The 27,780-nt window shown below is 37.7% G+C and overlaps 1 protein-coding gene across 2 annotated transcripts in view; it reads right to left on the bottom strand.

Moving 5' to 3' along the window:
- Window positions 1-16,985, bottom strand: part of LOC144968089 (uncharacterized) — a 26,166-nt gene extending 9,181 nt beyond the window's left edge. Inside the window, exons 1-5 of one of the 2 annotated variants that reach the window (XM_078906078.1) lie at window positions 16,763-16,985; window positions 14,145-14,288; window positions 10,729-10,824; window positions 7,444-7,611; window positions 4,349-6,516 (exon numbers count right to left, since the gene is read on the bottom strand). In XM_078906078.1, coding sequence (XP_078762204.1) covers window positions 6,362-6,516; window positions 7,444-7,611; window positions 10,729-10,824; window positions 14,145-14,271 — 546 coding nt within the window. In that variant the 5' untranslated portion in view covers window positions 14,272-14,288; window positions 16,763-16,985 and the 3' untranslated portion in view covers window positions 4,349-6,361. Of the gene's footprint in view, window positions 1-4,348; window positions 6,517-7,443; window positions 7,612-10,728; window positions 10,825-14,144; window positions 14,289-16,762 lie in introns of those variants that run through there. The other variant, XM_078906079.1, reaches the window with a different exon arrangement.
- Between the last annotated feature and the right edge of the window lie 10,795 nt (window positions 16,986-27,780).

Below are 27,780 nucleotides of genomic sequence, written 5' to 3'. Positions count from 1 at the left end.
CTCCTAAAAAGCCGACGAATCACTTCAGGAGGTAATTGGGAATTGATGCATCAGAACAATTTGTCTGATCCTTTAAATAGAATATGCCAGGGATCAAACTCTTCATTTTACAATATCGGCAAGTAATTAGTTAAGCTCCATACTCTAGAAAAAAACACGTATTTAAAATTTGGCCAGAAAACTCGTCTTTCAAATATTGATCGATTAAAATGATTCTCATCTTGGCAAAACCTGTCAAATCTTAAACTTTAAGGAAGACTTGGCGAAGTCCCGTGTTTGAGACTATTTGCCAATATGAGAGTTATTTAAATCAAGTTATAATTAAAGGACGTGTTTTCTGGCCAAATTTTAAAACACGCGTTTTTTGCTTGAGCCCGGTAGTTGACTAATTAAACGAATCTTTGTTTTTGCTATAATTAAAGCCGAATTGCTATTACCGCCATGTATAATTAAGTGCAAAATTAATGATCTATGATGTGATTTAGATGCTGACTGCAGATGGTCATCAGGTATGAACTTGCCCTTCAAATGCCACATTTGGAGGTAACAGCGGTACGGTCTTTGATTCTTACCCGAAGGTACCGAGTTCGATCATCCGCCGCTGCAGTGTGTGGCCGTGAGCAAGTCACACCCGCCCTAGTTCAATTTGCGGCTCTGCACTGCGGTGGAAACAAATTTTCCCTATGGGATGAATAAAGGGAATTTTATTTTTATCTTATTTTTATTTATTTTATATATTTGGAGTTTCCCATTAATGGTTTATCCTTTTAATTCGCTCGGACACAATTGTTTCCACGCGTCACGAAGTCCCAGGTTTGAGAGTTTTTGCCAAGATGAGGGACATTAAAAACCAATAAATTGAGCTTTTATATAGCACAATATCTAAATGTGCTCAAAGAACTTTACAAGGGGTCCCTGTCCAACAGCAAAATTCAATATTAAGAACAAGCCAATGCACCTGTTAGGCGATATTATAATGCATTTTTCGGACAGAGACAACTCTGTTAACGGCCATTTACTCATTTCATTTTACACCCAAGCACGGCGAGAGAATGTGAGTAAAGCGCCTTTTCCAAAGATTCAAATATGCGCCGAGCGACGCTCAAACCCAGGACCTTCCTACCTAAAAGCGAGTGTCATAACACAAGACCATATCGCCGCATTATGAGATGAGGGTAATTTAAATCGATGGATATTTGAAGGACGAGTTTTTTGGCCAAATTTTTAAATATGTGTTTTTTTTCCAGAGAACGATAGAGTTGTTGGTACAGTGGATTACCATAGATCACCGCCAGTTCTCTGTGACTTGGCGTTGGAATCGGTGGGAAATTATTCCAACCTCTCTGCACTAATTTATTGTTCTCATTGTCTCTACTATATGGATAGCAAATATCACTGGGTCACGTCCAATAATTAATTATCATAAGATTCCGATCATGTCACTCGTTTTTATTTGTCAATTATCATTTCCCTAAACCGACGTATATGAATTCCAGGTCTGATAACCCAAAATGTTATTGGGCTCATTGCTGTAATGGAAAAAAAAACTCTTTAAAATGCGTGGCCGAGTGGGTAAGGAATGACACTGTGATCTGGAAGGCCCAAGGTTCGGGTCCCGTTCAGGCACTTTCGTTTTTTTTTTTACTCGGGCAAGATTATCAACCCCCAATTTGCTCTCTTCAGACAACATGGGTGATTCCTGATGAAATCATGCATCTTCGCGAAGTCTCATGTTTGAGAGTTTTTGCCAAAATGAGTTTCATTTAAATCGACCGATATTTGAAGGACAGGTTTTCTGACAAATCGTTAAATACGTGTTTTTCCAGAGTACGGCAGTATTGGTATTGGCAAATTGAATGCCGTTATCTGAAAAGACTCGTATTTAAGAATTTGGTCAGGAAACTCGTTCTCCAATTATCGGTCGTTTTAAATGACACTGATCTCAGGAAAAAACTCTCAAACCTGGGACTGAAGAACGACTTTGCGAACTCCCAGGTTTAAAAGTTTTGCCAAAGATGAGGGTCATTTAAATCGATCGATATTCGAAGGACGAATTTTCTGGTCAAATTTCTAAATATGACTTTTTCCAGAGTAATCTAATATAAATATAAATGTATTCTGTGTTTACTTGATAAATGCCAAGGATCGAGACGTCGTTTGTTTTGTGTTGTTCGTTCATGAGTCAGATTTACTCCCGTTATCTTTATCTTCATGTTAATTACTCGTTAATGTAAAACAGTCAGATAAGACAGTTCAAGTTCTCAATGCACGAATATTTTTACAATCTATCAGTATGTGAAATCGTGTCGCTAGATCTAATGCTGATCTGATCTAAAGTGCTAAGCATCAATCAATTTATGCTATCCGTTTAGTTAAATTACTCATAACATCCGCCAGCCAGATATTTAACGTGCCAACACAAAAAACTATGACTAAGTATTACCGAAGACGTGTATAGGCTGGTTTATAGAACTCAGTGAGGACTTATATATAAAATGGCTGTCCATGAAACAATAACAAAGAGCTGAGTGACGGCAATTTCTGCTGGTTTTCTTGCAAAGCAATAGAGATTGGTATGAACCTTTCTATCTCTTGGTTTAAAATGAGAAATATATTATATACTGTAGTCCACTCTCCTGAGTTCCTGGTTCACTAACTCCCGTTTGCTGTCCACTTCCCATAACTTCCGGTTTCGGTGGGTTTCAGCGGGTTTCGGCGTATTCGTAGAAGGGAAACACCCTCGGATATGACTTTTTTTTACGAAACCGGCCGAAACCCTTAGTCCCACGTTCACTCCCCACTGGTGTGCACTTCGCTGAGTCCCTGGTTCATTCCCCACTGCTGCCTACTTCCCATGTCGGGTTGTATCGGTTTCGTCGGGTTTCGGCGGGATTCGTAGATTGATAAATTTATGGATACCTTTGTTTGTTTATTTCATTACATATTTATTTATTTATATACTTATTTGTTGTATTTATTTTCATGAATTTAATTATTTTATATATCTTATATATTGTTGAAGCTTCTTAAAATTAAAGTTCTATTTTACTATATTTCTTTCATTTGTTTTTTTACTTTTAGTATTTTAAAACTTTCTCTCTCTCTCTCTCTCTCTCTCTCTCTCTCTCTCTCTCTCTCTCTCTCTCTCTCTCTCTCTCTCTCTCTCCCTCTCTCCCCCCCCAACACACATTATGTAACAGATTATAAAATGTTATTTCTTTCATACAGTACCAATCACCAGTTGGAGATCCTTTTCGTGCTGATACTCAGGTACAAATTCACATCTGAGTCAAGGGCCTTACCCAAGTAAACAACACCAGACTAGAATTTTCCACAATCAATGTTACTTACTGCTAATGGAGAGCTTCGGATGGGAACAATGCAGAAAATGATCGTTTCACGTACAAATCCTGTATGAGCACACCAATAAACAGATTAACGTGGAAAACAAAAATAATACAGATCTGGACAGACAGTGCAAGTTATATTGGAAATAAAGATAAAGGGAGTAAATCAGACTCTAAAATGAACAACATAAAACATACGACGTTTCGGCCTTTGGCCATTTTCAAGTAAACACAACATACATATATATTTATATTAGATTGTCCTAATAACATAGGTGGAAAATTGTAAATGTGTGTGTGTGTGTGTGTGTGTGTGTGCAATGGAAGAGAGAGAGAGAGAGAGAGAGAGAGAGAGAGAGAGAAATAGAAGATGATAATAGATAGAGAAGAGAGAGAGAGAAGAAGAGAGAGAGAGAGAGAGAGAGAGAGAGAGAGAGAGCGAAAATAAGATGGCGTAATGATATTTGATCATACACACGAATTGATTGAGTAGTAGGCAAATTGAGCAGTAAAATTAAGAAATAGAGGTACCTAAATGAGTCAATAAACATAAAAAGAGTAAATCTGACTCATGAATGAACAACACAAAACAAACGACGTCGTCTGTTTTGTGTTGTTCATTCGTGCATTCATGAGTCAGATTTACTCCCTTTATCGTTATTGACGCAAGTTATATTGCATTTTGTTTTTTTTGTTTTCTAAGATGATTTGTTTTTCGCTGTGCTGACGAAGGGTTTGTACCCGAACCCTCCATTATTTTCATTGTTCCCGTCCAAAACCGTTCTATTATTGCTCTTTCCTTGTGTTTTATTTTCACGATCCCAGGCTTCAGGCAGCCCCCATCGCTCTCTAATTTTACTAATTGCTACTTCAATTTAACCTTGTTTTCTCAGAATAAAGATCCAGTATCTTTGAATAGACATTGATAAATATTGAAAATATTTCATTATAAATTAAAGGAAACAATAAACATTAACGGAGCAAAAGCAAACACTTGAATAAGGATGAAGTTTGATTTTATTTTTAGAATTTCAAGCATGTAAAGAAAAAATCAAGTTCAAATTGAATCAACATTTGAAGGGAGATAATTTTGTAAAATCTTTTGGCGACGTTATATTTAATAGTTATAGTGCTTGAATCTAACCATGTAAAGGGAACAAAATAGATACGAAATACAAGATACGTCTTTTTTCCTTCAAGATAATCACGAATGGTCTGCTCGGCTGTTTTCACGAGCTTGCTCTTGATTCTCTACCAACGGTCATTTATTTTCAGGTCTGATAACCCCAATTAATTAGACTCACAGTTGTAATGTAAATACTCTCAAACCAACCAAAAATATCGCCCATTACAACAAAGTTAAATCAGTTCCATGATTAATTACGATCGATTAATAGACCTTTATATATGTGCTCGTCGTTCTCCACATACCAAGTTTATTCAGTTAATTTACATTGGTGAAAAGATTGTCAAAAAAGGCAGGCCTAGTTATCTTTTGAACAAACAATAAATACATTTTAGCTTTCATTATTTTTTGCGTTAAAAATAAAAAACAATTATTTTGTTCCAAGTTTACCTAAACATTCTCAATGCAAACATAATGTAGCCATATTTTTTTTCAAAAGGTGGATATTTACAAATTCTTAATTCACACTTATTATAGCCATATTTCTTTCATACGATAGATATTTCTAGAATCTTAATTATAGTGATGGCCTTTTGCCTTTAGAAGTTGACACCTGTCTTATACTAACCTTTTCCGTATGAACTGCTTGAATGTTTGTTTGTTTTTCAAAAGTAAGAATACACAAACTCAACGTGCACTTATTTGCACGTCTGATAACCCAATTCCTTATTGGCTCATTGTCGTAATAGAAATCTGAAATATGACGCAAAATATTGTCCATAAAAACAATTTTAAATTAGGCCCATAAGGATGTGCTGATGTCTCAGATTCCTGCATATATGTACACGTCGCCCAAAATGCATCAAAAAGATCAGATTAACATTACGAAGGAATATTGGCAGGTCAGATAACCGAACTAAATTATAGGTTTGTTTTGACATTGGTATAATGGACAATATTTAGGGTTGCTTTAAGAGAACTTCCATTACAACAATGAGCCCAAAACTCATTGGGTTGACATACCTGAAAATAAGTAAACGTCGAATTAACAAAGAGCTAATACAATTGGTACTATAATCATATTTGAAAATATCTCACGCTTCACGAAAGCGATGTAATGATAATTCATATCTTTACTTAAGACAACCCTCCCCCAACTAAATACCTCAATTTCTCCCCATCCCATATTGCCGTCTATCGACGTGTACTTATTTACAGGTCTGATAGCCCAAATTGTTATGGTCCGACTGTTGTAATGGTAAAACTCTCAAACCAACGCAATACAATATTCAATCAACAACAAGTGTTTTTGGCACATAATCGGTCATAAGGTTATAGCTAAATGAAATGAAACGATATGTTTTTCATTCTAATAAATATTTCACTCCCCTTTATTTCTTTACGCTAAATTAATAACCATATCTTCTTCTTCTTCTTCCATTAAGGCCAAAGCTTCATTCAGGCTGAAGATCATATAGCCGATTTTTCAGTAGCATGGGTTTTAGAGGGAAGCATGGAGCTATTTTTTGAAGTCATCCGTCAAAAGGGCTTGTTTACAATTGGTTGGTAGGGAGCTCCAAAGTCGGATACTGGAGTGGAAGAAAGAGTAAAGATGATGGTTTGTTCTTGAGAGGGGAATTTCAAAATTAAGTGCTGAGTTTCTTGTTTTATTGTTTCTCCGTCTCAAATGCCTTAGTTGGAATTTCGAGTTTTTCATTTTATGCTTTGTGGAATATGCGGAGTTTGTCGATCTCTATCTCTATTTTGAAAAAAAAAAACTTCTTACAAGTGCCTAATTACAACAGAGTGAAAACGAGGTCATTATTTCATCCATTTATCAGACCTGCAGATATGTTCACGTCTACATCTACTCGTGGCCAGGAAGATTCTAGCGTCGGTAGCATGTAACGGAAGTCGTTCTCACGGAGAACGTCTTCAATCTGTACAAGGGTTGCCTTGCAAGGAAAGCATCGACTTGGTCATAGACTTGCTGTACACCGAGGCTGGAATAGGTTCTGCGCTTCCATAGGTTGCCATTGTTGCCTGGGGAAGGGGAGGACGAAGAGACGGGGGAGGGGGGGGGAAGCGGAAGAATGAATAAAAACATTGATTGTAAAGATATTTACGTCATGACTTCTATTTCAATATAGATAATCTGTGATTTTAAAGTGCTAATTCCATAATAAATAAGACGGGTATTTATTATTCTTTATACAGTAACGTTTATATGTCGCATTTCTATAGACTTAGCGCTGCCCATTTTTGTTTTTACCCTCGGCGCGGTATATATAAAATCCTTATAATATTATCATTTTTCTTCTTCTTCTTCTTCTTCTTCTTCTTCTTCTTCTTCTTCTTCTTCTTCTTCTTCTTCTTCTTATTATTATTATTATTATATTATTATTATTATTATTATTATTATTATTATTATTATTATCCTCATCATTATTATTATATCATTATTAATACTATTATTACTCTTATTATCATTATTATCATTATCATTATCATTATTATTATTATTATTATTATTATTATTATTATTATTATATTATTATTATTATATATTATATTATTATTATATTATTATTATTTATCATTATTATTATATTATTATTATTATTATTATTATTATTATTATTATTATTATTTTTATTATTATTATTAATTATTATTATTATTATTATATTATTATATTAATTATTATTATTATTATTATTATTATTATATTATTATATTATTATTATTATTAATATTATGATTATTGATTATGATGATATTGATGCTAATGATGATGGTGATGATAATGATATTGGTGATGATGATGATGTTGATGATGATGATGATGATGATTATGATGATGATGATGATGATGATGATGATGATGATGATGATGATGATGATGATGATGATGATGATGATGATGTGGCAAGGAAAGGCGACTGTAATAAAAATGAATAAGAAGCTTACGGTAAGTGGTAACTTCCGTGGTCATAGATCCTGTATTGTTGCCAGGGTCAAGCTCGAGGTACCAATGTATCATTTTTTGTGCGGACCAACATATAGCTGTGCATGCGTCTTCTGCTGACCATCTGTTACCACTCCGAGTGCAGGTTATTGTCTGCGCACAGACATCGTCTATGAAATAAATTACCGTATTTACTGAACCAAAATGAATAGAACAATATTCAAAAAGGAAAGCAATATGTAAAATTCAAGTCTCAAAACTCTTTCTTAGCGAATAGCAAAAATACAAACAAACAAAAAACCCAACCCCCCCCCCCCCCCTTAAAAAGAAACAACAAAAAAACAAACAAATGATGCTGAGAAAGGGTTTTGAGCCTGAAACATGTCCTATTGTCTTGTTATTTTTTTCTTTTGAAGGGGGTCCCGATAGCTCAGTTGGTTGTGCCAACACGTTTCACATACAAAGATCGATCCCGAATGGAGCCGAGGTTTCTTTTCAGACCCTCTATCCACCCAGCAGTGAATGGGTAGCTGACTCTGTTAGATTTGGCAGAAAGAACATTGCGACAGAGTCATATCCAAAGGATAACAAAAAATTTCTATTGTCTATTTCACGCAATAGAAAAAGGGATAAACCCAGGCTCCATGGGCCCAATGGCTCTGAAAGACTCCTTTTTTCTTCTTTGGACATTTTTTGGTCTAATCTTCTTACAGTCCGTTGCTGCTTACTAGAGGGTTATTCAAATATAGATTTCCCTGATTGTGAAGGAATGTTCCCTTTCTTACGACCCTTTGCACATTTACTTTTGTTTTTCTACACTAGTGGGGAACTCGCAATATCTGCGGAGATATAAAGACTATTATGAACAAGCTATCTTACTTATTATGCTACTGTATTACGGAAATTAACGTAAATCGAGACGATTCTTTTAACTCTCTCCTAACCAGCCATTTTCAGGATTTTTCCAAAAACTTCAGACCCAAATATCACAAAAATATGTTTTTATCACTCAAAAACAATAGCAGTAAAGTTCTTCCGATACATAATTTCTTTACCAAAACATACTCCACAACACATTGTTCATTGTCTTTAAATTATATGATTCGAATAAGAAAAATGGTTGTATCGTAACGAATGCGACGATTTTCCAATAGTTGGTAAGGAGAGGGTTAAGCCATCAATGATAAAAATAGGTCAGGTAATAAAAATCTGTCGGTGCGCGTAGTAAAGCGACCAGATAGCGATTGCCAACGTCAAATGACCGATCATAATGCCCAGAGAACGTGAACACCGTTTCTATAAACTTTAACGTGTTAGAGGCTAGACGTAGTTATGCTATTTATATACTTTCAAAAAAAGAAAACGCAGTACCATTTACTTAAACTATTTTCTTGTGGAAATCAACATAGATCAAAACCATATTTTGAGACATCAACAATCATAATGTTATTATCAATTGATAGTATCAACCGGGATTTAAATTGACGTCATCCTCTTATGTTGCGGATGTGCTGGAATTGCTTAGAAGTATTTATGCTCGCAATAATTTATAAAGGTCAATGTCAGAACTGAGTATTACTTTATTGGACTCGACAGTTGAATATATTTAAAAAGGGTTGCAAGTGACGTATATCAGTCGAAAAATAGTTTTGATATTGTTTTAAATTTGGCAGTAATTCTGTGTTCGATGATAAAAACTAAAAATTGACTATTCGGAGCAATATTAACCCCCAACCATGTTTTTTTTTAATAATACGAGTAGATAGACAGTCACCAGCTAAACGCTACACTTCCATTATATCTCCTTGACCTTGAAAAAAGTGTTTCAGTTTCGAATGTGTTGAGTGTGACCCTGATCCAGTCTTCTGAAGCTTTTAAAACAGCAATTCGATCGTCAAAACGCTCTTCTTTGAGACTTCTTTAATATAAGGATGGGATTTGTAATGTCGGAAAGGGCCAAAATGAGTAAGAAGAATGAGGTAAGATTTCAAACCCACAATTGCCTTCTGCAACTGTTGACACTGCAGGACGATGAGGCGATTCTCCTTCTATTCGAATCGAACTATTGCTCCACAGTCAAGGAAAATCATATTTGATCAACTCTCGGAATTTCACTTATATACACTTTCAATTTTTACCATTCTCGATTCTAATTTTATTCAAATCGAACTATTCCTTCACAGTTAAAATTTGATCCTCCTACTATCACTTATTTACATTTTCAAGTTTTACCATTCTCGATTCTCAATCTGTTTAATCAGAACCGGTTTTTTCCTGGAATAGCATTAGGAACTGAATTTTTTTCCATGAGATAAGAGTCCCTCGTTATTTCCCTTTTCCATACACGCTTCGGTGGTCAGGTTATCTTATATTAATTTAAACAATTTTAGAATCTAATCAAAATTTACCCTCCCCCCCCCCCATTTCATTTGCCAATAATTGAATAATCATAGTCGTCCTCACTGCAATCGCCATCCTAACAACCACTACCGCGATCATCACCATTGTGACCACCACCACCACCATTATCACCATCACAACTACCACTACCATGATCACCACCATTGTCACCACCACCACCATCACCACCACCACCACCACCACCATTATCATCATCACAACCACCACTTCCACGATCACCACCATTACCACCACCACCACCATTATCACCACCACCACCACCACTACCACGATCACCACCATTACCACCACCACCACTACCACCACCACCACCACCACCATTACCACCACCACCATCACCACTACCACGATCACCACCACAATTATTACCATCACCATTACCACCACCACCACCATCACCACTACTACCACCATTACCTCCACCATCACCACCCTAACAACCACTACTACGATCACCACCATTGTCACCACCACCACCAGCACCATCACAACCACCACTGCCATCACCATCACGACCACCATTACCACCACCAACCACCCTCACCACGCACCACCACCTACAAACCACCACCACCCCACCATTTCACCACCTCAGAAACCACCATGGGCTCACCACGATAAGCTTCCACTCACAACCATAACCACCATCACAGCATACACCAGCCACTACGCACATCACCCACCACCATCATCACACCACCACACACACACATCACATCATCATCATCATCATCATCATCATCATCATCATCATCATCATTATCATCATCATCATCATCATCATCATCATCATCATCAACAACATGATCATCATCATCAACAACAACAACAACAACAACATGACATGCATTAATGTAATAACTCACTGGGGTCCACAGTTAGTGTACATAAACCAGGCAAATTGTCATCAAAACATCTTCTCCTGATGTCCAGATAATTGGAGGTACAATCTTCATGCTCATCTGGTCACAGGAAACCATTTAAAGACAACACAGCGTAAGGCTTTGGTTGGGATGACGCAATATCAGGTGACCAAATAAAATACTTCGGAGATTTGATTCTTGTGTTAATAAATAGTTAACAACGACACTATAAAATTTAAAGCATTTGTATTAACACTGTTTGTATAAGATATTCATTTTTGATAATAAATCAAATATGATTTTTGCTGGTATTTATAAATGAAGTAACAGTGTTAGAAGAAAAGAAACGTATTGCAGGTTTTATCCCGATCGGTCATTTGGGATATCAACCAGATGGAGCAACTTCTCACAGTAGTAACACTTCGCCAGAGGTAGAAACACACAGATGGGTCACAAGAGTTATCGCCGTCCAAATGACGTCACGTCTAAAAATAACTTTGCGCGTAACACCGGAGAGAGATACACAGTTTTATTCCTTCTTGATATCGTTTGGTTAGGCGTCGGCTTCAACATGATTTCAGTATCGTATAAAAATTTACCGCTCATTAATTGAATTGATTATTTTGTTGTTTGCTATTTTAAAACTTTTTTTTTATTTTAACAATATGGAATCAAATTCTGCTGATGGGGAAAAACATCTGAAATCGAGGAAAACAAAAACCGAAGAGAACAAAACAATTAGCGATTGTAAGAATCTTACAGGTTGTAAGAATGCACATAGAACCGATCTTATTTTTCATTTTTCAATCTTCTCTTGATGAAGAAAGGTGACCTCATACCTCAGATTGTTCGAGAAAGATCATATTTCGTTGTTACATACGATATTGCATTGCTTCATGAAAACATGTCCCCTTACCTATATGCCTGGACTCGGCATCCCAATTCAATAACAGTCAATCTTATTCTTAAACCAACCACTTGTAAGACAAAAGTAAAACTTGCTGACTCTAGACACACCTCAAGGATACCTGTCGGGATCTTCCAGACTTCCTTTCTCTCTCCTGCTTTGATTATATTGTAGACTTAAATCATATCAATGTGTTCTTTTTTTCTTTCTTCTAAGAGGAATTGTGTTGATTGAAAACCTGAAACTAATTTCTGAAAAGCCAAACCAAATCATATCAACTACTCACCATGCATTAAGAACTCTACAGTTTAACATATTAGGTAAGATGTTTGTAAATATACTTATTACAGATGTAAACAATGAGTGTTAAACTGCTGCAGAGAAGATATGCTGAAGCATACAGAAAGGAAATTTCATCAAAGCAATGTTCTATCTTCTCTTACTTTTGAAGACTATAAATTTAAATCGGCTTATCACAGATGTAAACGATGGGTGTTAAACTGCCGCAGAGAAAATATGCTGAATCATACAGCAAGGAAATTACATTAAAGCATTGTTCTATGTTCTCTTACTTTTGAAGACTCTAAATTAAAAAAAAACAACAAAAATTGTTTGATAATGTCAAAAGCAAAACCAAACCTTTTAGAAGTTACTCCATTTTTCTCAATTAGACAATTTAATATCCAACTGCTGTATTTTTATAAAGCCTCAAGTACGTACCATCATTATTCATCACACATCGACTCCATCATGCGATTAGCATCAAAAGCTCAAAAGAGTTATTCAAAAGATTGCAAATTTATAGCACAATTAGATATTGCAGACATTCATCACTCAACTGACAGCACAGATATATGAAAGTTAATATGATAAACTTTTCAAGTGATTCCAGGCCGTTCCAAACTCTCCCTTTCAGCCCTTTTATATTTTCTTCAAAATCAGTCTCGAATTGGGTAGCGTTGCTCAGTAGTAGGGCAGAGTGCTTCATGGTAAGGTATTTGCGTCGTACCCAAAAAGTACCGCTGAGTAAGTCACCTCGTACGCGCTCACTTGCGGCGCTGCTCTGCGACTGACGCCTGGGTTATTCCAGTCTTCCATTGGTATAGACCCTAAAGACAAATTTCCCCATAGGGATGAAGAGAAGGAATTTTTTTTTAAATTTCTTCCTTGCTTGTTTTTTTTTTTTTGGTTCAATAAGTATTTATTGTTATATTTTCTTAACGGAGATATGAAAAATGAATATTTATTTAGACGGTTTAACTCGCTCCTTACCCGCTATTTTTAGATTTTTCCCCGAAAATTCACTCCCACTCAACACAAGAATATACTTTTTTTACTCAAACAAAAGAATAACAAATAATCTCTACAACACAGTGTATATTATTTATAGATGTAATCAAAGGATTTCTTTAAATTTTGTAACTTGCAAGAGAAATCAGAATGAGATAATGGTCGGTTGCATTGTAACGAATGTGACGATTTTTCTGTGGGTGGTAAGGATATGGTTAAGGAAATATTTGCTATAAGGTTTTTTCCCAAAATAATATCTAATTTATCGGTTGCCAAATGTAAACAATACTCCAATTAATTTGGTAAAGATTACTATAATAACGGTGTGTAATATGCGCAAAGTTTGGTTCGCCAATCTGTCAGCTGCATGGACGTTTTATTTTTTTTTACATTGAGCATAGAAAAGTGAGAGGCAATGACCCATCTATGTGTTTCTGTCCGTTGCCTTCGAAACTCATGGACTGGAACTGTCCTTGGCCTTCGTAAACTCATGGCCTGGCACTGTCCGTGGCCTTCGTAAATTCATGGCCTGGCACTTTCGATGGCCTTCGTGAACTCAAGACCTGGTACTCTCCGTGGCTTTTGTAAACTCATGGCCTGGCACTGCCCGTGGCCTTCGTAAACTCATGGCCTGGTTCTGTCCGTGTCCTTCGTAATTTCATGGCCTGGCACTGTCCGTGGCCTTCGTAAACTTATGGCATGACTGTAGCCATCGTAAACTTAAAGCCTGAGACTGACGACAAAAATATGTCAAAAGACAAGACTATGGCCACAAAAGAAGACAAATCGTGAGTTATATTCAACAGTTAAACCAATGAAATTACTTGTTTTCTTGAGCTCTACTAACAACTCACTAGACGGTGCACAAACCTAAAAATGATGTCAAAATATGGGTATCAGTGGCTTTAAATGACAGACTGCAAGTTAATGGTTATATGTTACGGTCTGTCTCCGACCACGCTGCTAAAACATAACGCAATTTTTGAGCGAGAGACAGAGCGAGGATGACGGTAGATAAATATAGACAAACACACACACATACACACACACAAACACACACAAGAGAGAGAGAGAGAGAGAGAGAGAGAGAGAGAGGAGGACAGATATATATATATATATATATATATATATATAGAGAGAGAGAGAGAGAGTGAGAGAGAGAGAGAGAGTTCACAATTTTTGAGTAGTTTATTATCTCCCAATGTGTAGGAGATCTACATACGCCATGTATCCCTTTTCCTGACCAATTTTGGCATCTCTGGTGCTGCGTTTACAGTCATCACAACCATGGAGCTGAGACAAAGGAGCACCGCAGGAAGAGGCAACACGTTCTTGGTCAAATTGCTCATCTTAACCTTTATGGTACCTGTGATGTTAAATTGGAACATATTATTATTCATTACCGTATTTGTGATGTTAAATTGGAGCAGGTTGTTATTCTATATAGTGTCTGTGATGTCACCCCCCCCCTCTCAAAAATGAAAAAATAAAGTTAATGTAAAGGGCAATATCCACAAAACATACTCAAAGCGTTTTACAAAGGGTCCCTGTTCAACAGCAATACGTACCACGTAGAACGGAACACGATGCCTGTTTGGCAATAAAATATAATTTGTTTCCGATAGAGACAAAGCTGTTAACGGCCAGGTACCCATTTTAAGCCTGAGATCGGCGAGAGAATGTGAGTAAGGATCCTTTTCCAAGGACTCAACTACGCGCCGAGCGAGGCTCGAACCCAGGACCTTCCGATCTGAAAGCGAGTGTCATACCACAAGACATTAGGGCTTAATGGCTCAGAGCGATAACAATGAAATATACTAGTATTGTTAAATGGCTGTGAAAGTTCGACTATTACAGAAGACATTAGAAAGAAAGTGAAGGCAGCAGAAGTGTGGTTTCTAAGAAGGAAGTTCAGAATCTCATGGTCAGAGAAGAAAACTAATAAAGAAGTATGTAAAGCAAACTTAAACGAAAAGGTTACTAATTCGTACAATAAGAAAAAGTCGAATGCAATTTTAGAACACCAAAATCGACATAAATACATTGAGCATTCTGCTCTCATAGGAAAGATAGAAGGTAAAAAGAGTAAAGGTAGACCAAGAAAAAAAATATTTTAATAGTTTTAACAACTGGGCAAAAAAGAAAGAGAAGAGTAATATTAGTTTTCTGAGGTTATCTGATCAGAGACATGAATGGCGTACCATGATCACCGATGTCTGGCACAGACTTGGCACTCGAAGAAGAAGAAGAATAGTAGAAGACAAGTTGTTTGTTTTACCAAAGTCTTGACCGACTCATGAGTAAAATGTATATTTGATTCGTGACAGACTGTTGTCCTATGTTTTACCAAAGGCCTGGATGACTCATGAGTACCATGTACATTTGATTCGTGACAGGCTATTGCCCTATATCGATTGTCACTATGTGCGGCTATGTGCTCTAGTGGTATGACCCTAGATGTAGGATCGGAAAGTCCTGAGTTCGATCTCGCTCGGCGCATCGTGGAGTCCTGTCTTGTTCGACACGTAACGTGTTGCTGTTGGTCAGGGAACCCTCGTAAAGCGCTCTATGCACGTTCAGTGGAAATTGCACTACAGAAAAGATCCAGGTTTCTTTTTTGTTGTTGTTATATTTTGTTTGTTTGGGGTTTTTTTTGTGTGTGACTGACTAATGAGTAGCATGTGTAATGATTCTTGACAGCCTGTTGTCCGATATCGTTCGTCTTTTAAATATCTATTGGGGTCCCGATAAGTCCGTTGATAGAGCACTCGCTTCACACGCAAATGAACTGAGATTGATCAAGGGTGCAGTCAAGCTTTTTTTTATCCCCCTGTCCACCCAGCAGTAAAAGGGTGACTGGGTCTGTTAGATATGGCGGAAAGTACTTTGGTTTCCGCGATGGAATAGCACCCTATCCAAATGGTAACAAGCAATTGCCATTTTTTGCTCCGTGCTATAGAAACGGGGACAAACCCCTGCTCCATGGTCCTAATGAGTCAAGAACTCTCAAAACTGAGACTGGCAAAAATGATTTAGCGTCTCTTTCTACGTTTCACGTAATGTGGTTGGTCAGGGGCAATTTTTAAAACGAATTTAGCACGTTTAGTGGATACTGCGATATATAAGAGCTCCATTTCTTTTCTTTTTAAGAGTTCATCCTATTTTTTATAATATAAATGGTCTGTAGCCTATTTATATGCATGATACCGATACTAATCAATCGAAATAAAGCACTTTCCGTCACATCTAACAAGCCCTAATACCCAATTACAACTGCACGGGCAGGAGGGGTGAAGGGGGTGGGAAATAATCACAACTGCACTCGGGATCAACACCCTCCCTCTGCGTGAGGAGACTGCTGCTCTTTCAGAATGCTTATCCACGTTCTTCTCATAATCAAAAAATAATATTCATTCTTAATTTGATATTTTCAACAACAACAAAAAATAAAATAAAATGGAGCAACTCAATTGTCTTCTTCCTCGTCCTCTAGTGTTTAATATATGTGTTGTTTGATGAAAGCGAGGGTTAACAGCGTAGAACGCGTAGCCTGTAGGAGAATACAGGTATTAAATTTGTCCCAATTATCGGGGGCCATTCTATGGTGTAATGGTAGCACGTCTGATCGTAATCAGAAGTTTTGAGGTTCGATCCCCAGTCGAGGATGTTTTTTTTTTCTCGTATTTTTCTTTCTTGCTTTGTCCGGCACCTTTCATACACACTTGTTTAAATTTTTATCTTACACAGGGGCCTGCTCCTTAATTACTTAATTTAACATAATCAAAGTAGGTTATTGGAGTATAAAAAGATAAATATTTATTTCATGTGGGTAATGCTTACCTCACTAAGGATATAATCGCCTTTTGTTTTTCTTCTAGAACCTTCTTGATATTAGATGTCAGTGGTTATTTTACAGGCTAACCTAAACTACAAAACGAAACACGAAAACCGTTTTATGAGAACACAAACTAATCAACAACGGCTTATTAGTCTAAAAGCTAGCTAGTTATCCTACTGCTATCACTATAGGAATCGCGCCAAGAAAGCAAATATTACCCGGTTTTATACCTGGAAAGTGACAAGAAATATTCTAGCATCAGCTGGTGACATTTGATCCGTTCCAAGCTTTGACGGGAAACGTCAGAGCAGTGTGACAATAACGTTTTCTGGAATTCCAGATTTCGTTTAGCTAGGGAGATTTATCCATCAATCACTTGATAAGGATTTATTGTAAACACGGCGACCCGGAAAAAGGTATGAGTCAGGAGGGTGAGTTATGAAGGTATGACCAATCCATAACATTTTTTAGAATCGCCGCCATATTGAAGACGTAGGTTTTGACGTCACGCCGACTCCCGTTGTTGATAATAATGTCTTTCCTTTGCTATTCTGGTAAACCTCTCTCTCTCTCTCTCTCTCTCTCTCTCTCTCTCTCTTCTCTCTCTCTCTCGTTCTCACTCCCGTCCTCTCTCGTTCTCTCTCTCGTCTCTCTCTCACGCTCCTTCTCTCTGTCTGGTTCTCTCTCCCTCTCCTTCTCTCTCTCGCTCTCTCTCTCTCTCGTTCTCTCTCGTTCCATCTCTTTCTATCTCTCTCTCGTTTTCTCTCGTTCTATCTGTCTCCTTTTCTCGCTCTCGTGTTCTCTCTCTCGTTCTCTCTCTCTCTCTCTCTCTCTCTCTCTCTCTCTCTCTCTTTCTTTCTCTCTCTCTCTCTCTCTCTCTCTCTCTCTCTTATGTCTATATATGTGTGTTTATGACAGTCTGCTAGAGTAAAAAATGGAAAAAAGGAGATGCTGATTTAAAACAAATCAGATATCAAAGACAGTCGAAAATTTACAGGTACAAGAAAAAAAGATTAAATTAAAACATGCTAAATGTGATTTTTAAAAAAAATGGTTATTTGTTAAGTTCCACTTATACCAAATTCATATTAAAAACTTGAGATTTTATAATATTAAAAATTGTTATATAGGGCAATATCCACCAGACATGCTCAAAGCGCTTTACAAATGGTCAATTGACCAAAAACAACACGTAACATGTAGAACTAGACGTGACGCCTGTTATGCGATATTACAATTTTTCCGACAAAGACAACGATGTTAACGGCCAGGTACTCATTTTACGCCAGAACACGTTGAGAGGAAGTGAGTAAAGAGCCTTTTCCAAGGACTCAACTGTGCGTCAAGCGAAGCTCGAACCCAGGAACTTCCGATTCGAAAGCGAGTGTCATACCACAAGATCACATAGCCGCACAATTACAAGAACAAAATTAAGATATGTTTAGATATGACAGTTTCAATTAAAGTCAACAACGTTTCAATAGTATTCGATTGAATATCTGTGGATAAAAAAAAAGAATAAAAAGCGCAATGACATCCAACCGACGGATCATAAGAACAATTCAACTTTGTTGAGCGGCTATGTGGTCTTGTGAGACTTGCCTTCTGGAAGGTCCTGGGTTTGAGTCCCTTCTCAAACGAGTTACCATTACACATCATATGGGAACCCCTTGTAAGTGCGCTTTGAGCACCTTTAGTAACCATTGCTCCTTATAAGTGCTCAAAAAGAAAGAAGGAAAGATATATTCTAATGTAGATTTTATTTTGAGAACTGGTCGGTATGACAAATCCTTTATTTTTTCCTTTGTTTTTTTTGGTTTGTTTTTCACTCACTGCTCCTTTCTTATCCGAGACAGCTGATTTTGCACAGGAATCGCATGTCAGTCACGCCAGACAATTATGTCGTCGTGTTTCATTGACATATTATCAAAATGTAAAAACCCACCTTTCGCAATGTATTGTAAGGTGTTGCTATCTTATCGCTTTTTGAAAGGCAGATAGATACAAAGATATTCAAACTCTATGGCGAGAAAATAAAGAGAAACCCAATTTTGAGTTCGTATTCTGATCGTTAAGACTACAGTGCACTGGTATTATCCACTTGGTCACCAACCTTTTGTTGTTTAACATATGCAGCTTTATGTTTAATCAAGTATTTAGATGGGTGTCTTTTATCCTTGGTCGAAATGTTTTATTATAAGGTTTCAGTTTTCGTGCGGCTATTTGGTCTAGTGGCATGGCACTCGCGTTCGGATCGGATCGTCCTGGGTTCGCTCGGCGCATAGTTTTGTTCTTGGAAAAGGCTCTTTGCTCACATTCTCTCAGCCTACTCAGGTGTGAAATCTGAGTACCTGGCCATAGACAGCTAGTTTTTTTTCCGAAAAAGTTAATATCGCCTAACAGGCACCATGTCCCGCCGTACATGTTAAGTGTTGCTGTCGTCCAGGGACCCCTTGTAAAAGGCTTTGAGCACATTCAGTGGATATTGCGCTATATAAATACTCAATTTAACATATCTAGCTTTGTATCTAATTAAGTATTCAGATGGGTGCCTTCTTACTTAGTGCAAATATTTTTTCATAAGTTTTCATTTTAGTGTCGATGGCCCAGCCAGGGCCTTGAAATAAAATCTAAATATCTCTTGGGGTGTCAACTGATACATAGATAAAATTAAAAATAAAATTCTCTTTAATAATCCCCAAGGGGAAATTTGTCTTTAGAGTCTATTCCAAGGGAATAACCAATGTGTTAGCCGCAGTGCAGGGCGCACAATGAGCTAAACCGAGGTGACTTGCTCAATGACGGGTAGTCGAACTCTATATCTTTTGGTATGAAATAAAGACCAAACCTCTGAGCCACGCTGCCACTAGTTAAAGAGTAATGATGTATAACATTTCTATAGCGCATTACCATGACGATGTCGTGGTCCATGCGCTTAACAAAAACGTGGGCTTTTATATAGCGCAATATCCACTATACGTGTCCAAAGCGCTCTAGATGGGGTCCCTACCCAACAGCAACTCTTAACAAGTAGGATGAGACATGATGCCTTCTAGGGCGATATTACATTTTGTCGGACAGAGGCAACACTGGTCATGTACTCATTTTACACCTGAGTACGATGAGAGAATGTGAGTTGAGAGCCATTTCCAAGGACTCAACTATGAGCCGCTCGGGATTTGAACCCCGACCTTTCAATCAGAATGCGAGTGCCATAACACTAGAAAATATAGAGGCAGATGGATGTCAATGACTAAAAAAACTCTTTTCAGGGCAATATCTCGGCAAAAAACTCTCAAACTTGGGATTTCGTGAAGTCCCAGGTGTGAGAGTTTTTGACAAGATGAGGGTCATTTGAATCGATCGATATTTGAAGAACGAGTTTTCTGCCCTAATGTTTAAATATGGGTTTTTTTCCCGAGTACGACAGTATAGACACGTACGATAAAAGAAAATCCTTGACAATTTCTCTTTTATGTTTTGCTTGCTTTAATATTTTAGACTCAATTATTTCAGGAAGGGGGTTTCTAAATCTTGATGGCTACGAAGTCCCAGGTTTTAGAGATTTTGCAAAGATGAAGTAATTATTTTAATCGATCGATATTTAGAAGGATGAGTTTTCTAGCATAAATTCTCCTCAGAGTACAGCTGAATAGTATTGAGAAATTTTAGGATATCGATGGACGGCAGATCAAACCTCTGAAATCCTGGCATTCACGATCCGTTCAAACCTCTGAAGTCCTGACTTTCATAATCGGTAGATCAAACCTCTGAAGTTCTGACATTCACGATCGGCGAGACTTCCGAGGTTTGATCCGCCGACTATCGATGTAGAGAATAGTCATTTGAGAAGATAGTATAAAAATATCACCACGTCAAAGATCCATACTTGGGGCAGCGTGGCTCAGCGGTACGGTCTTTGTTTCGTACCCAAAAGGTACCGAGTTCGACTACCAGCCTCGTTGTGTGGTCTTGAGCAAGTCACTTCGCCCTAGCTCACTTTGTCGCGCTGCACTGCGGCCAATGCCTGGGTTATTCCAGTCCACCCATATAATTCCCATTTTGACACCACGACAAGACCCTATAGACAAATTTCTCCTTGGTGATGATCAAAGGGAATTGTATTATTATCTTTTAAAAATTATTTATGCAAGGCATTCGATTGATACTACACCCTGCGACCGGCTGAAAGAGAGAGAGAGAGAGAGAGAGAGAGAGAGAGAGAGAGCGAGAGAGAGATAGAGAGAGATAGAGAGAGAGAGGAAAGTTAGGCGAGCCAATAGTGCTCCGTTTTATTAATATGTGTCGTGGGATAGACAATGATAAATCTTGAAAATAATTTATTATAGATCAAAGAAAACAATAAACTTTTATGAGGATGCAGTTTTATTTTAAGTTTAGAATTCCAAGCATGTTAACAAAACAAAATCAAAGTGAATCATCATTTGAAGGGAGATAATTTTCTTTTAAAAATTTGGCAACGTTATATTTAATAGTTATAGTTCTTGAGTCTAACAGTAAAGGGAAAAAATAGATACGTCTTTTTTCCCCTCAAGATAATAATGAATGGTCTACTCTTGATTCCCTACCAACGTTCATCTATTTTCAAGTCTGATAACCCAAATAATGAATTGGCTCATTATTGTAATGTAAATACGCTCAAACCAACCCAAAATTTGGTCCATTACAAATAAGTTAAATCAATTTGTTAGCAGACCTTCAAATATACGCACGTCGTTCCCCACATATTCATCATTGTCTTTTTCACCCTGGGTCAGGGTATAGGCCACAGACAAACAGTTTCCATCCTTCTCTATCCTGAGCCAACTTTTTTATCTCATTCCAGGTCTTACCACTTCTCTGTGTATCAGCTTCTTTAATTCTTTTCCATGTTCCTCGTGGCCTTCCCCTTGATCTTCTGCCCTGAGGGTTCCAGTCCAATACTTTCTTTGTTATAGTTGAGTCATTCTTTCTAAGCGTGTGTCCAATCCACCTCCATCGTCTTCTTCCTATATCCTCTCCCACTGGTTTCTGCTGTGTTCTTTTCCATACTTCTTCATTTTTTATTCTATCCATCCATTTTATTCTGAGTAGCTTACGCATGCACCTGTTTACGAAAATCTGTACCCTCCTTATACATGCCTGTGATGCGTTCCAAGTTTCACATCCATACAGTAGGACAGACTTCACGTTTGAGTTGAAAAGTCTTAGCTTTAGTTGAAGGGAGATATCTTTAGTTCTCCAAACTCTGTTCAAAGATGTGAATGCAGCCTGTGCCTTTCCTATTCGTGCTTTCACCTCTGCTTCCGTGCCTCCATCCTTGTCAATTATACTTCCGAGATAGCAGAAAGTGTCTATATCTTCGAGTTCCTGATCTTTTACTTTGATCTGCTCCCTTTGACGCGTACCTATCCTCAAGACCTTTGACTTTGCAGGGTGAATTCTTAGACCAATTGATTCCGAGAGGCTGTTTATAATTGTGGTTTTTGCTTGCATCTGGTCCTGGGTGTGGGACAGAAGAGCCAGATCATCTGCAAAATCCAGATCATCCAACTGTGTCCAGGGGTCCACTGTATCCCATTTCTTCTCCCTTTGGAGGTTTCCTTCATTAGCCAATCAATGGCAAGGATGAACAGGAATGGTGAGAGCAAGCATCCCTGCTTGACACAAGTCTTAATTTCAAAGCTGTCAGTAAGCTGATCTTCATGTACAACCCTGCAACTTGATCCTTCATACATTTCCTTAATGAGGTTTACTATCTTTTCAGGGAGTCCATAATGTGCCAGAATTTTCCACAATGTTGCTCTGTCAATACTGTCGAAAGCCTTCTCGTAATCCAGAAAGTTGACAATAAGAGGAGAGTTCCATTCTATAGACTGTTCTACTATGACTCGCAGAGAGGCAATCTGGTCGGTACATATTGGGTCTGGCTAATCTATATGTGTAATTACATTTTTTTAAAATTACGATCTTCTTAACAAAAACTAAATGCATGTATTAAAAATAAAATTTGTATTTTGAACCAAGTCTGTCTAAAATTTCTCAGTGCACAATTATTGAACACATATTTCTATGAAAGAGTAGACATCTAAGAATTAACAGTGCACACTTATTGAATCTATACCTAAAGGGTAGATATTTCTCGAATCTAAATTATGATGCTGGAGATTTGACATTAGAAATGAACACCTCTCATTGACTAACCAACTCCCTGTGTGATATCTTTCAAACATGCGTTTTGAAGGTTGAATGATGATATTATTTTCAAAATAAGAAAACCTGATACTCATCGATAAAATCAGATTAATATTACGTGCAAATATTTGCAGGTCATTTAACCTAAGTCAATTATAGGCTTGTTTTGACATTGTTAAATTGGACATTGTATTTTTGCGTTGGTTTTTAGAGAAGTTCCATGACAACTATGGGTCCTACAACTCATTAGGTTATAAAACCTGAAATCAAGTACACGTCTGATTAACAAAGATTTATTACAATTGGTATCATTATTCGCATTTGAGAATTTCTCATAATTCACGGAAGAGATGGAATGATGATTTCATCTAAACTTAAGAAAGTTCTCTCCCAACTAACCACCTCAATCTCTCCCCATCCCATATTGCCGTCTACGGACGTGTGGTTATTCACAGGTCTGATAACCCAAATTGTTCTGGTCTCATTGTTGCAATGGAAATACTCTCAAACAAACACAGCATCCATTAATCCATTACAAAAATGTTATAACGAACCCATAATTCACACCTGCAAATATGTTCATATCGGTGTCTGTTAACACGAGTTCAAGCAAGCATGATACGTCGTTCTAGTGGTACACTTGGTTCAGGGGTTGACTTGCAATGTAAAAATCGAACTCCTCATGGAACACATCTACAGCCTTGGGGCCAATTGTCACCTCATTCAGTACTTGGTTTTCGTTTCCTGAGAGGGGGAGGTGGAGAGAACAAATAAAAACAGTGATTTTATTGTATTTACGTTACTACTGTACTTCTATTGTAATATAATATGTGTTTTCATATTCATCAATGAAAACAGCACGGTATAAATGACAGTGGTGGTGGTGGTGGTTGTGGTGGTGGTGGTGGTGATGATGATTACGATGATGATGATGATGATGATGATGATGATGATGATGATGATGATGATGATGATGACGATGATGTTGTTGTTGTTGATTGTTGTGATATATTTAAAATCCCTCTACACTTTCCTAGGATTGTAAATAAATCAATGCATATTCTCAATACATACTCTCAGAGCGTCGCCATATGTTATCGTTATTGCATTAGGCATAATTAAAGAAAGCCATCTGTTATAGATACGGGATTGACGCTATCTTGATACTACGTTAATTCATACGTAGGTGCTAGGCAATATGGGTCATGTGGTTTAACCGACACTGTTGACGGGCACACATAACTGACCTATTTGGGGATTAACAAGATTACAAGACGCTAAAAGCGATGACACACAGAACACGATTGGTCTAAAGAAACCACCAGTGATGGACCAGGCAAGGCCAAATCCCGGAATATTATTGGTTCCTTGTGATTCACCAACTCCCGTGAGAAATGTATATAAATTTTAACAGTGATCCACCTCGCTCTCTTCCATTTCATCTGCTTAGCACTCACTGGTTCCATAGGGACTCGAAATTTCTACGTAGCGAGACATGTGTGAATGAGTATACGTGATGGACTTACATTGTGTTATCATTAATCAATGCCAATTAAACTAATGAGTGTAGGAGTGATAATTAATATCGTGTTTCGCCTGGCCGTAGGTAGAAATAAACAAAAATAACAGAAATCAATAACTCATGTTATAAACAGTAATTGATACTCGTGTCATTATAAAATATCCATTTACTATATTTTCTATATGTTTATATATGTATATATTATTCTATATATAGTATGTACGCCTTCAACCGAATGAATTGCATTACACGAGTTTCATTTACTAATGTGCTATCGCTAATACACGATAGTTCTATTCAGTACTTATATTCATTGATTATTATGTTCTCATTGATACATATCTTTCACCATCCCACTATTTTTCATGTGACCCGTTAATTAAATTACTAATTCATCATTTAGACCATTGGTGACGTCAAGGGTATTAATTAAAATATTACAACCTAGTCAAAGATTGTCTCCGGAATTTTCACAGATCGGGGTACCGACCAAATCTGCATCGGGTACCGACCAAACATGCATCAGGTTGCCAACCATACCTGCATCTGGAGAACAAGCAAGCGTTTGTTTGGTTACAAGTGATACAGAGTGGAATCTCCCAAGCGATCCAATGAGACTACTGGAACGGACCGGCCTCTGTCCCATATAACATAAGAAACCTTACGCCGCCACCAGTCATATTTAAGATAAGCACCCTTACAAAGAAAAATAGATAGTTTGTGATACGGGATGAAAATTAAATACCCATAGTCTAAATTTCATGAATTAAAACCGCACTATTATTCATTGGCTAATTATTTGTTAACTTCTTTTTGTATGAGGCAATTCTGTTGATTTATATTAAATAACTTCTTTTTGAACGGGGATTAATACGTACCTTCTGAATCTACCTATCCCTATATAACGTGCCAATAATCTATCACCACTTCTACTACCTATTTCTTTAAACCTAAAAACATTCTCTTACTATCAGTCAAGTTGTCTAGAGCTTTACTTGACAATAACAGGCACCAGATAACTCAGTCTATGGCGAAACTATCTAACTCCTATCTCTCTACTCCTACTTGCCACTCTCCCACATAGACGTGACATTGCTTACCGTAAATCTTAACATCCGACTCAATTTCTGAATCAGAGCGGTTTGGTTTAAAATGCAGGAACCACCTTAAGATCTGTAATGTCGTCCAGCATTTGGCTGAGCATGCGTCCAGTTTTGCCCAACTGTCGCCAGCACGTGTGCAGGTTGTATACAGTCATTGCCTATAAAATAGATAATCGCAATCACTTAACCCAAATGAAGAAAACAGTTTTTAAAAGAGAACACAATACGTAGCATCCAGCTTTTAAATCTCAACACCCTTTCTCAGCGAATAACGAAAACTGTTGCTGAAGAAGGGGTTTGAGCCCAACATGTCACACAGCATGTATCGCTTTCTTTTTTTGGAAGCTTCTGCTTTCATTATTGCTCAATTATTTTTTCAGTCTTTAGCTTATAATAGGTTGATCAAATTGCCCAATTTATGATGAAATGATCCGATTCTTATGAAACTCTGCACTTTTTTTTTCAACATAATCACCAGATAAAGTGTTAACCTCTCCCATATGCCCTTGACCCTGGAAAGGGATTCAAAGCAGAGGGTGTTGAGTTTATCCTTAAACCAGTCTTCAAAATGTCAATTTGATCGTCCAAAAGATTTTCTTTGAGGTTTCTTCAATATAAGGACCATTTTTTTCAATGTTGAAAAGGGCCAAATCGTATAAATAAGAAGGATGAGGTAAAATTTCAATCTCACAATAGCCTGTTGCTACTGTTGACACTGCGAGGCGATGAGGCGACGCGTTGTTCTACAAAACCAAACCTCCATTTTAAAGCTTCCCTGGTTGTTATTCAACCGACGCATGCTTCAGTCATTGACCTTGACATTTTGTTGAGAAGACTAGAAAATGCGCATGGCGTAAAAGGAATTTCCTTTAAAAGGTTTATATCATATTTACAGGATTGTAATGACATATTTCAATCGCCACAACTTCCCACGATTGTAAATACCTCAATACACACAAAACTATCACCAACGGCTATCAAGCGTAACAATGTTTTATCGTTCTTGCCCTGGGACAATAAAAGGAGAGCCATCTGGTTTCTCACCTGCATTTAGATCTCAATTCGCACCTATATGTTAGACATGTGGAAGACGTAACTCAGAGATGTCGAAGCGGGACTTTCTAAGGATACAGACGCTACAAATACGATACCCAGATCTGATTGGACAACGGACAACCACCAATAATAATAGCAGGCCAACCGAAATCCTGAGATGATTGACTCTTCGAGATTCTCCAACTGCCGTCGAAAACCCATATAGATCATATAGATTGGAGTGGGGAGAGATAAGGGTCTCTCTCCATTTCATTTACTTAGAGCTCACTGCTCTATATTCAACTCGAAATATCCCACATAGCGAGAAAACTGTGCGCCAAGGGTCAGTGGAAAATTTACATTGTGTGAATTAAAATATTTATACTAGTGTGTAGGAGTGATAATTAATATTGTGTTTTCACCTGGCAGTAAGTAGACGCAACCAAAAATTAACAGGAATCAATATTTCTTAATTGATAATCAAGTTTCCTATAAGGATATTCATTCACTATCTTTAAATATATGCATATATATGCTCGAAATATCCCACATAGCGAGAAAACTGTGCGCCAAGGGTCAGTGGAAAATTTACATTGTGTGAATTAAAACGCCAACGCTGAACGCCAACCCAGGGAAAACACAAGTGTGTGCATTTCACCTCAACAACCACCAAGCCCACAAAAAACTTAACATCAAGTGGAATGGCCAGACATTAGAGTACAACTACCACCCAGTGTACCTCGGAGTGACGCTTGATCGAACTCTGTCCTTCAGAGAACACGTGAGAAAGACCAAGGCAAAAGTGTCCACGCGTAATGCCCTCCTTGGAAAGCTGGCAAACATGAACTGGGGAACTGACCCTAAAACTCTAAGGACCACAGCATTGGCCCTCAGCTACTCAACTGCGGAGTACTGCTCAGCTGTATGGGCCCGATCATGCCATGCCTCCAAGCTAGACCCCGAGCTCAACAACGCCTGCCGGATCATAACGGGCCAGCTAAGAGCAACACCATTACCACTGGTCTACCGTGCAGCAGGAATAGCCCCACCACACATCCGGAGGGAAACTCATGCCCAAATACAAAAATACAAACAGGAAATGGACCAGAGACACCCCCTTCATGACCACAATTGCCCCAAAAGCAGGCTCAAATCAAGAAAAAGC

This window comes from Berghia stephanieae, chromosome 3, assembly GCF_034508935.2.
Source record: "Berghia stephanieae isolate SIO BIC M18660-M18661 chromosome 3, UCSD_Bste_1.3, whole genome shotgun sequence".
NCBI classification, from domain to species: domain Eukaryota; kingdom Metazoa; phylum Mollusca; class Gastropoda; order Nudibranchia; family Aeolidiidae; genus Berghia; species Berghia stephanieae.
Note: the sequence above shows the minus strand (reverse complement) of the source record. Positions and strands in the feature narration are given on the sequence as shown.